General features: G+C 39.6%; 1 protein-coding gene across 1 annotated transcript; it reads right to left on the reverse strand.

Moving 5' to 3' along the window:
- Positions 1 to 6,943: 6,943 nt before the first annotated feature.
- On the reverse strand, positions 6,944 to 10,841 carry UTS2 (urotensin 2). Its single transcript, XM_009807055.2, has 4 exons — positions 10,739 to 10,841; positions 8,327 to 8,437; positions 7,681 to 7,724; positions 6,944 to 7,060 (listed from the first exon to the last, which is right to left on the reverse strand). The coding sequence occupies exons 1-4, from the start codon at positions 10,839 to 10,841 to the stop codon at positions 6,944 to 6,946; spliced, it is 375 nt and encodes a 124-aa protein (XP_009805357.1).
- Positions 10,842 to 11,331: the final 490 nt, after the last annotated feature.

Here is an 11,331-nt window from a genome sequence, read left to right on the forward strand (position 1 = left end):
ATTTTTTGAGAAGTGTTTTGGAGCCGGTTATTTTATAGCTTTTGCTTTTAAAGCTGTGTTTCTCAAGATGGGAGTTTAAAATTAATTGAGGGTAACTAGTTGGCAAATCCGTTAGAGGTTAAATTATAAATAGCAATCAAAAAAAAAGTAGTAACAATTCAGGAGTGATTTCCTTATACAGGATCTGCTTTTTATTAAAAGACACATGGAAAACCTTCTCTGTCAAGGCACAAAGGCCTAGTTATCAGTTCAAGTAGCCACATGCAATCTTTCGTCTTATGTTGCTAGCACTCTGGAAGGCAGATTTGTATCTTAATTTTTCTGTTGTTGTATTAGAGTAGTCAGATCAGTTGAATCCAGACATAGTGAATAGGAAATTTTGAGCCATTTCCCTGTTTTGTTTTTGTTGTGGTGATGCCAAAACCAAAAAGATTGAGCTTCATTTTTTCTGCTTTCTTGAAAAGTCACGTGTTGTGGAGCCAAACTTGAACATCAAACCACATATCCATTATTTCTTATCACTGTTGACTTCCTGTACAAGTTTTAACCACCTTCTTTGTGATGGAGTCTCTGGCTGTTGAAATCCATGGACGAAAAATTAGTTTGTGCATAGCGTGAGTTTGTTGTTCAGAAAGTGGTAACCACTTTCATTATGTAAAAGGACTTGTTCTCATGTTAATAATTCTAGCTTAAAGCTGAATGGCTCAAAGTGCTCTTCAAACAGGATATACTTCACTAAAACCTAGTAAATTTTGTCTGATTTCCCCTTTATTTATCAAAAGCTGGATGTAATCAGATTTTCCTTGTGGTGTTATTAATCACCTAGGCCTTCTCAGCAAAGACTTTTAGAATGTAACACGTTATTCACCCTTTTGTTTTGTGTAACTCTTCCTTTCCTGCTATGTGAAGGATTTTCACTTTTTCAGTTTCATTTACTAGTAAGCTTCAAATTGTTAAGTTAAAAATGCTGTGAACTGCAGATCACTGAAGGAAAACTATATTTAGCTAAAGGTTTTCCTTACTTTTGAAAATCAATTCAATCAATTCAGTGACAATCTTTGTCATTAAAGGACATTATTTCAAGGAAAGTTATTTTTACAGATTTCAAGTTTTCAAGACTTATTTGACTCAGGCAGTGTTCTTCTGAGTTTTGTTTTGGTTTTTTTTTTACAGTATGCTTGCCTGCTCTATTTATACCTATTGCTTTCTATTTATTCTGAAACAGCATTTATTTATTTGTCTTTCACTTTTTTCAGCTTGAACTTGTTTTTCTCAAGCATTGTAAATCAGCAGAGGTCCTCACATCCTCGTTACTTTTTGTATTTGAACTTTAAACACTTCTTAAAATAAGAGACTTCAATAGGTGTTTACATATAGCAAGTTATGTACTCAAGTAGGAAGATGTGGGCAATACCTTATACCTGTCCTAGTCTTTTTCCAGCACTTTCCAAATACGGTATTCTGTTTTATAACCACACTGCCTAAAATATTTGCTCTAAAACATGTAAGAAGATGCTTTGTGTATAGGTTCTTTTCTTAATTGGGAAACTTTTTAACTAACTTAACTGTCAAATTAGACTGATGCACTAGAATCCATTCTAATTAGCTGTGCTTAAATTAAAATGACTGCTTTAGTGTATTTTGAGACAGTGAATTAGATTAATCTGAATGCTCCAGGTAAGGACGGCCGTCTCCTTCAAAATAGTTTAAAGGTGTAAGCCAGAAGGAAAGTTTAGATAATGTGCAGCGAGAGAGTTGATTATTTCCACTGTTTATTTCCTGAGTATGAAAATGAGATGGTTTGTGATGTCTTAGCAGACATACATGTCCTCCATTTTATAAAACAGTGGGACTTAGTTTAGGAGAATGGTAATATGTACCTAACACTTGAATAATGCTTTTCATCCATAGGTCTGGAAACATGTCAAAAAGATGACTGTCATTTCCCAGTTGTATAAAAAGAGGCAGAGACACAAAGGACTTGCATAGGTGCATACCCCCAGTTCATACCAAATCCAGGAGTATAATTTGGGGATCTTCACTCACTGTATCCTGTGCTGTCTTTGCTACAAGTGGTCAATAGTCTGACCTGTACGTAGAAATTTGATTGTATTAAATGTGTTCCTTGTTTGGAGATGTTAACGCTTCTTGTACCACCTACTACTATGAATTTGTGCCCAGTAGGATCATATAGCAACAGAAATCCTAGACAGTTTTTGTAGTACTGTGAACACCCTATCTTATGACCGTGTGCATGTGCCTAGGAGTTTGAATACAAAGTTTGTAACCTTGGCTAATTCTTATGTGAAACATTGCTTGTCTGGGGCTACACTAGTCCTGGGTTATGGAAAAAATTGTGGTATGGGAGAAGAATATCAGAGGAATGAAGAGGTGAATCAGTGCGATGTGTGCCAATGAAGCTAAATTATTTTCCCAAAAACACGAACAGTCTTGGTTACAAAACCAGGTTTAGGACAAAAACCAGTTTCCCAAGCTACTCTTTTACCCCAGTAGAACCACAAGACCTTGCAATCAGATGCCTTATCAAGCCTTTTGGGAAGGACCTAATTTCTGTAAGTTTTCAGGAACTGGTAGTTTTTACATCAGCTTATATTAATCTTTCAGTCTTGGTAGTTTGCTGGAGTTGTTGAAGTGAGATCCAGTTCTGATCTGAAAGACCAATGGAGTAAATATTGCAACCAGATTTGCACATGCTATTTTGTTTATGTGACTTTGTTTTGCCCGGCATAATTAAAATGTTGCAGACAGTTTAGAGCTGCTTGGAAGGTCACTTTTTTGGTGATCAAAGGGAAAACATGCAAGTACAGTAATGATGCAGTTACTACCCCCTGTGGGGGCATCAGCAGTTTGGAAACCCTTGGTGGATTTCACTGGCAATTTTTTTTTTTGTATTCATAAATACAGAATTGTGTTTTTAAAAGATGAGTTGATGTGCGAATATTTTCATGGCATTGCTATGAACAGGAGGGACCCGGGTGTATTTTTTTTTATAGTGTGCTATAAATATTTGCTGAATGATTAATGTATTGGTAAGTTTACCTTCCAGCTGAATCGAGTTTTAAATCACAACCAAATTAATTTTTACATCAGTTGATAGGAATATTTTATTGAAATAATATTCAGCTGTGGTTGAATTTACAGTTGTGATTTTGACAGTACACTTCAAAGGAGCTTCTGTTTTTTATTAATAAAAGTGAAAAATATGCTGCAAATAACTGTTTCAAGTGTGTGTTTACTTTTGTTGTTTGGTAATTTCTAGAAAATAGACTTTTAAGAAAATATTCATTACATTTTTCTGATTGTATATAGGTGTTGAGGTTGTGGGTACAGTGAAAATGGTGATATAGTGGCGATTCATCCTGCTTTGTGTGGGGTTTTGTGTTTGTTTTTTTATCTCACTCTACCTTGCCCACTTCAGGATGTGTTATTTCTTTTCTAATTGCATTCCACAAAGAAGGGCAAGTACCTTTTGAATGTAAAGGATTATATTTGGACGTGTAAGTTGTTGGGGTTTGGCATGCAGGATTTAAAGCTTCTATCTGTGCTGATTTTGTTAGAAAAGGTAAATAATAAACACGCTGGGAGCACTTTGGCCCCACCATGCTAAAATTTGTGTTCTAGAGGAAGTGCAAAGAAATGATTCCTAGATTTAATTCACAGGCATGTCTCATAGAGCAATAAAGTTCTTAACTAATTGCAGAGAAACAACCTGCTCATCTTTTTTTGCTTTAAGGGACTTTAAAGAGAAGTGTGGTCCACAGTGCTTAAAGAAGCCTGCAGGAGAAAGGCCAAGTCACTGCAGGGAGTTCACGGTACAGAACAAAAGATGTAGCATCTTATTAAAAATGGGAAAGAAAGAAGTAATCTTAGATAAGTATGTAACTGGAAGTGCTTCTGGCAAGGTGAGTGATGTAATTCCTTGAAATGCAGGCATCTCAAAGGTAACATTGGTTATATTTTTGCTGATGGTTTATTTTTAAAAGGGTGATTTGGTTATTCTAAACATACTTTAAAACGTGAGCCAGATTATCTAGGTATTTTTGGTCCAAAAGTTATGAGGAGAAGTGAATAGACTTGTGAAATAAAGAAGTTCAAGGTGGTGGTATGTTTTTATTCAGAGATCTAGGCAATGTCAGTCCAGCTGTGTTACTGGTTTGTCTATATGAGTCATCCTTCTGTCAGCTGAAGTTCTTGCTCGCAGTTAAAAACCTGTAGCTTTCGCCTCTGCGTGGATGTCAAAGGTGAGCTGAATGATGCACTTCTCTATTTTTGGCAGATGGTGAGAGGTTAGTATTGGACATGTGATTCTTACTCACCCCAGTCTCAAAAGTAGTGGGACCATGGCTTTTCTGTAGTAGCTTTGCTCCACAGTTGCATTAACTTTCAGGATATGTATTACATACTGCTCCTGGGCAGCTCAAACAGGTGTCTGCCTGCTTGGCTCCCGTTTGATGCTCCAGTCTGCTGCCTGAAACCGTGCCGGCAGGCTCAGGATGGCATAGACAGGACTCTTGGGGCTCGCTTCCCCAGCTACAGTTGCACCTTTCTGCCTTGCTCCAAGAGCCCTGCCCTGTCCAGTAAAAAGACGATCAGCCTGGCCTCCGAGCTCTTCCTACGATCTCTTTAGTTTTCTGCGACAGTGCCAGCCTTCTTGTTTCTGGCCTGCAGAAGAGAGGAAAAGCTCAGAGCTGAAAGCTGGCAGGAGCTATAGGTTATAGCAGGATGGGGGAGAAGCCGAGTTTGCTCTTCTCTGTCATGGACTGGCTGGGCTCTCCGCTCTTGGGCCCTGGAACTGAGTTTATCTGGCATCTGCCATGAACATTTCCTTCAGGAAGGAGGCAGGTGGGTCTGCCACAGGGCCTCGAATGGTTGCCTTATTGAGAACTAGCGGTCACGTCCAAAGATGCAGTCTGAACTCCTTCCTACCAGAGGCAAGGACTGTGAATGACTGGAAGTTTCAGGCTCTGCTGAAATTCTGCTATATTAGACTTAGCTGAATTTTCCCCCCCAGCCCCTGCTACTGTGCTGTGCCCTAGCTTGCACACAGTAAGTTGTCTGAGTATTGCTTCTGTAGACGCCAGAACTGCTAGCAAGTATTTTTGCAGTGTTGAAAGCTGAAACAGTTTGAGGGTTTATAGCTCGGTTACCTCGTCTTTGCTCCATCCTCACCACCTGACAGCTCTCTTCATTCGTTATTTCTCTTATGTAGATGGCTAGTGAGCTTTTTAATACTTGTAATATTTTTTGATTATTGTTCATTGTGGTTTTATTTATTTTGCTTTATGTTTGCAATTTTTGAAGTGGGATCAAACAGGTGGATTTTTTTTTTCCCCCCAGTCTTTGTTTCCCTGTCTATGAAATAAGTCTATCTTAGATAGTTATTCATTTATATGAATTTGAAGTCTCTTCTTACAAGTTTTTACTGACTGATGAAGTGGCAGGAAAGGAGTAATTTCCAGACAGGCACTGACTTCCTGCATTGTGTACAAGAAGGATGAATGTTCAGAAGATTTCAAATAGCTGCACAGTGCATCCAGCTGCTCTGCATTTGTAAGGACATTTTTTCTTTGTTATAGCTGGCTTCATCTGTCTTGGAGCTTGTTCACTTCACATAAATTGTATCAAGCCTGTAGGCCTTGTTTAAACAGCACAGTCAGAGATTTATGATGTATATTTTTGAGATCAATGTAGCATGTGTATCACTGTTAGGTGAAATTTACTTCAAGCTTTCTGAGAGCCTTCATTAGCACGAGGTTTATGTTGAAGTATGTATTGAACGAGGTAGGACTTCACAGCTCGGAATGTGTGTGCACATTATCAAGATTGCCATCCCCTAGAGACAATTGCTGACTCCTTAGCTCTATTCATTGCAGATACTATCAGGAAGTACCTGGGATTGAGGAAGTATGCTGGTACTGCGTGTACAAAGCAGTCAGGCTAGAACCCTTTTGCAGCTGCTTTTTTGTCTTCTCCCTCATTTACTTTAGACGCTAAGATACAACAACATTATAAGCCGTGTGGTGGCTCAGGGGAACAGATCTCACTGCCCTTGAGTGCCCAAGCCAGGAGGTGGCTTGCCCTAGTAACACTTGGGATCCATGTCCATATATCACCCTCCTGCATCTGTATGTGCAGCCGCATAAGTGCGGGTCACAGTCTGCCTCCGCTGACTGTCCGCAAATCTGGGTGTAAAGCCTTGACATTGACAACCATAATGTTTACCTTCCATGCTGTACTTGATGATAATCAGACGCAATTGTTAAAGCTTGTGCTATGCACAAGCAATCCTGTTGTCATAGGCAGCTGGGGACTAGGCAAGGTGCTGCAAAGAAATAGATTTGTGGGTCTCTCTTTACAAGTAACTAAGAGAAACAGCTATCTCTCTCCAGTGGTAGTGGGAGCAGATGCTTGATCCTGACATGTGCTTATTGTTTTTGTGGTGCCTTGGGGATGGCAGGAGGAGACTGGGCACCGTTAAGCTGCCCTCCCTCATGGGCTCAGCATCATCAGGGAATGCAGCAATGACCCTTTCTTCCTGGCACCCCAATCTACACCACGTGACAAAGGAGAAAGTCCTCTTGCCTCTGGACTTAGACGCAATTGAGGCATCACTCTTCTAGGAGGTTTCATGGGACCCCATAGGAATCTTGCTTCCCCTGCCTGAGTTCTCTTCATGTTGCATATTTATCTCATTGTCCCGTTACTTTCTTCCTGTTGTGCTGAACTCTAAGAAAATACTACACTACTCGCAGCATAATTGCAAAACATCAAGAATTTATTAATTTCCAAGTAGGGTAGAGTCTAAAGTTAGGAGCTGTCTTCATGTTTCTTCATTCTCATTTTAAATCAAGCAAATCTATATACATGTTTTCAGACATCTGTATAAATTATGCAACCAAAGTCAGGGATTTTCTTCTCCTGTTTACACACAGTATTTCCAGAAGCACTCAGAAAGATTCCCACGTTTCTTGTACTGTTTCCTGTCCTTGGTCAATAAGCGGCCCAGCAAAGCAATTCGAGGATGATTTCCATAGAAGGTCTGAGGTCAAACAGCATTAGACATGTTATTGTTGGATGGTAAATGTTCCCAGCAGTAAAGTACACTCTTCACTGCCCCAACTGGTCACCCAACCCTGTGTTCTGACTGGGAGAAGGAGAGGCAGCTGCCCAGTGTGCCCTCTGATTTAGACGATGCACTAAAACTAGTTCCTTCCTTCTGCCCTTGTATTTAATTCAGCAGACAAGTGAATAGGAATGACGTTCTCCATTTACCTAATGGTTCATAACAAATCTGATACTACTGTGTAGCCTATGTTGTAGTGGGGGGAAAAAAATTATGTGCCGCTAATACTGGTTAATGTATTGGCCTGGCAAAGCTGGAAATTGGCCTTTATTTAGAAAGCTGTTTTTCTGGGGAAAAAGTGAGGAGTTTAGAATGAAATGCTCTGGATTACTCACGCTTTTTTTTTTTTAAATACTTTCCTTCCCTGCTTGTCTAACTGCTAAGTGATTCCAGCTTCAGGAACACTGTGGCATACTTTAGTCTATACTGTTTATGAAGTCTGTGGATCTTAAATGATGTCTCAGTACTAATTCTATGTGGTTTAAAATGTGGAGTCTTATTTTTCTTGTTTCAGTGACAGATGGTCATTTACTTACCTCTTTGATATTTTCCCTTGGGTTGTAGCTGCTGGGGCTAAGACCTGGTAGAGGGGAGACATAAAATGTTTTACCATTTAGAAATCATGAACCTACACAAGTCATTCTTGTGTGCCATAATGCTATAGCCAGTAGAAATCTTCAACTGGAATGTTCAGAGGACCAGACAGAAAACCCTCTTGCTGCAGCATGGCCAGTTCTTGTGGCACACAATTCCAGCAGGATTTGGGACGCTGAAGATGCAAGCTGTACTGTCCTCTTCAGCAGACATCTGTTATGTCTGTTGCCTCCCAAACCATCTATTGCTTTTGACTCTGCACTTTCTGTAAGTATTGATATTTGTTTTTTAAGAGACCATGCTACTTTTTGTCTGCTAGCTCCTCCTAGGCCAATCTGCTTTGCTCCAGTTTTGCTACATGGAGGTTTTGCTAAACTAATTTGGAGACTTTTCCAGCTAGTATTGAGCTGCAAGCATGGCTGCTCAGCAGGTTTCCCCAAGGTCCCAGTTAACTAAATGACATCTGTCTGTTGCCTACACATAATGTTGTATTTCAGTAAATACCCAGGAATCAGGGCACAGTATCTGTGGCAGCTGGACATGCAAACCATGGGCACTCTCCAATAAAATGTCGTGGTAAATCCTCACCTGCTTTGTTGTCTTCAGTCAGTGTGCCCAAGAGTTCTGGCAGATACTGAAGCAGGGAAGTGCTTCCCAGGCTGCCCAACTGCTCCAGTTTTAATCTCGAATCTTCATCAGCTGCAAATGGAAGATGACAAAAACAGGCATTGGGTAAGAGTCACTTGCTTTGAATCCCTGTTTCAATCTGTCTCAGATGATTCCTGATCAGGTCTGTTGGCCCCACCTGTTGAAGATTGTAATGAAATTGCCAGTCATCCATCCTCATTTAATGATTGTAATAGGGGATAGTTGTGGGGTTCTTTTCCTTCCAGAGCTTTGAGAAAAGTTACCTTCCTGATGTTAATCTCATTCTCATTTGTCTGGGAGATTCTTCAGAAAGTTTTTTGACCAATAGCAGCCCCTCCCATTGCTTGGGGAACTCACAACCTAATCCTTCTGGTACCCAGCTGTAGACAACCCAGACTTGTGTGTGTGTGTGTATATATATATATTTTTAGTCCTTTATCAACTAGTTCTTATGCTGGAGCTTTTCTGTGAATAAAGACAAAACTTCCTGTTCAAGGCCTATCAACCTGCTCAGTTTCCCAACTATTAAATGCAATAAAATGTGGGGAAGGGCAGGAATAAATGTAGGAAATCTTAAAACCATATTTTGGCAGCTATGCTTCTCAGTGCATTTCAATCATCCCTCTCATTTAATGTGCGTGCCAGTACAGATATTATTACTTTTTCTGAAACAACAGATTGCTGATACCTGATGGAACTAATTTGTGTTTGCATAGAGAATTTAGAATTCTGTAACTAGCCTGTGCCCCAAGGCAGGTTGCCAACAGGAGCTCTTAGGGGTGTTATACTTGAGGTAAATAAGGCTTTTGTAATCTGAGCAGTAAATTTCATCTTTGCTAATATATAGCAGACATTCAAAATTGTGGGCAATGAGAGGGTGCTATTATCAAACTCTAGTGGTGTAGATTATATTCATTTTGTAGTTGCACTTTTAGATGATACTATGGAGTTTTAGTTGCTCTTACCTGCAGGGATGGGTGAGACTGTATAGCTCCTCAATAGGTAATATGTAAGAAAACAAACTGCTGAAAATAATGCCCCAACATTTCAAAAACTTGGACCAAGATCAAGAACTTGAAGACCTTGGACATCCACATTGTTAGTTTGTTCACTGCACAAAAGGACAATTGCAAAGGACAGTGGGGGTTTCAGTGCAAGACTCTGAATAAGAATCCTGTAACTTCCCTGTGTTATGTGGAGACAATTCGTATGTCTAGCCTTGTATTATTTTTTAATTCAGAGCAGTGGTAGCAGGTAAATTTGCCTTGAGATTTAAAAAAAAAACCAAACCCAAAACAACCTTCTTTAATACAGAGTTCTATCTTACCCAACCTAGAGACTATATTAGCAAGGAAGATTTAATAAGCCTAATGGAAGTCTTCAAACAAATGCGGTAATTTTTAGAGCCAGCTTGTTCTTCCTGTGATGTGATAGATGTTATCCATACTGAGTCATGGTTTCCTGTAAATGCAAGTTACATAGCGGAAGGCTTGAGAAGATGCTGGCTTACTGAGTCCAAGATTTTCAAAGCAAACTAGGGACTACTGATAGCTATAAACCAGCACAACAGCTGTTGCACCTCCAAAGCAGGTAAAAGCAGCTACTTTTTTTTAATAGTCAGCTTTATGCAATAACTTTGGGTTTGATTTGCTGATTCTTTCAGAATTCATTTCAGAAACTCTTCCAGCACAGGTCAGGTCTGATGACAGTAACTTTTCAGACTCTGTTGTGCATTTTTACTGAGCCATTTCAGTGTTCATTTATACTATAACTTCAAACTTTGAGGACAGCTTTTTCAAGCAAAGATTTATTCTTTCACTGGACTGAGTGGAATCTGCATTAGTGCAAATAAATAGCATGCTCAATACATTGCTATTTTTGTAGTGTAAGACAGACTCGCCTGTTCCTGATGCAGGTACGACTGCATTGATCTTTGCAGTAGGTTTCCTCCTTTTTAAATACAACTTCAGTTAAACATAGCTCATTTTAAAGTGTAGCAAGAGGAGAGACGGTACAGCCGAGTTTCTTTAAATTACCCAATGCCTCATAATGCTGCTTCAAAGAGAGATGCTGTATATGCCAGCTTGCGTTCAGTGCTAGAAGGCTCAGACACCTTTGTTTCCTGGATCTCAAAGCAGCAAGAAGAAATATTTAGGGCACCGAACATCCCCATTTTACAAGACTAGCACCCACTGATGATGTCACTTGCACTGCTAGTGTTCTGAAGACATTCCTGCTTTTTCTACAGCTAATCGGCACAGGTAAAGGCCCCTCAGAAAACATAACTGCTTCTCATCTGGTTTTACTGCTCCAGCCCCTGCTTTATGACCATTAAAATCAAAAGACTCTTACCTGAGAGTTGGTAAGACATCTCACTGGCGTTGATGATGGGGAGAGACGAGAGAGGACAGGAGAAACTGATAATAATGAGACAGCAAAACACCAGCTTATGCATCGTTGTCGTGTTGAATATATTTCGTCTTTGTCTACCCCTGTAACTCAGAACTTCTGTCTGACTGTTGCCTCTGCTCCCAGTTTCACCCGTTATATAGCCGCTCATGACCTCATAAATATCATCATGTTCTCTCCCCCTTCAAAAAAAAATCCAATGAATTTATTGCCCATTGATTCTAAATAGAAACCACTTTGCATTGATGTAATTTTTCAAGGTAACAGTTCATAGACAATAAATTTACTGTCTTATAGCTTGGTGTACAAAATGGGTATTATATCAAACCAAGCACAGTAAAGTTTATAAATCTGGCATTAAAAAAAAAAAGTAACTTCCCGTTATAAATCATGAGTTAACAAAAGGGTCAGACGTTGCTTGAAATGACCAGGGCAATAAGACAGCTGATTTATGAGCCTTAGCAGGCTTGACGCAAAGCATCTGATATGAAATGCATTTTTTCTATTTCCTTTTTTGAGATGGATGGATGTGTTGT

This window comes from Gavia stellata, chromosome 27 (assembly GCF_030936135.1).
Source record: "Gavia stellata isolate bGavSte3 chromosome 27, bGavSte3.hap2, whole genome shotgun sequence".
Lineage (NCBI taxonomy): Eukaryota > Metazoa > Chordata > Aves > Gaviiformes > Gaviidae > Gavia > Gavia stellata.

Coding starts and splice junctions, on each gene's coding strand:
- UTS2 (XM_009807055.2), bottom strand. CDS start 10,841: ATGCATAAGCTGGTGTTTTGCTGTCTCATTATTATCAGTTTCTCCTGT. Junction 8,438..10,738: donor GATGTCTTACCAACTCTCAG/GTAAGAGTCTTT, acceptor TTCCATTTGCAG/CTGATGAAGATTCGAGATTA. Junction 7,061..7,680: donor CAAGGGAAAATATCAAAGAG/GTAAGTAAATGA, acceptor GTTTGACCTCAG/ACCTTCTATGGAAATCATCC.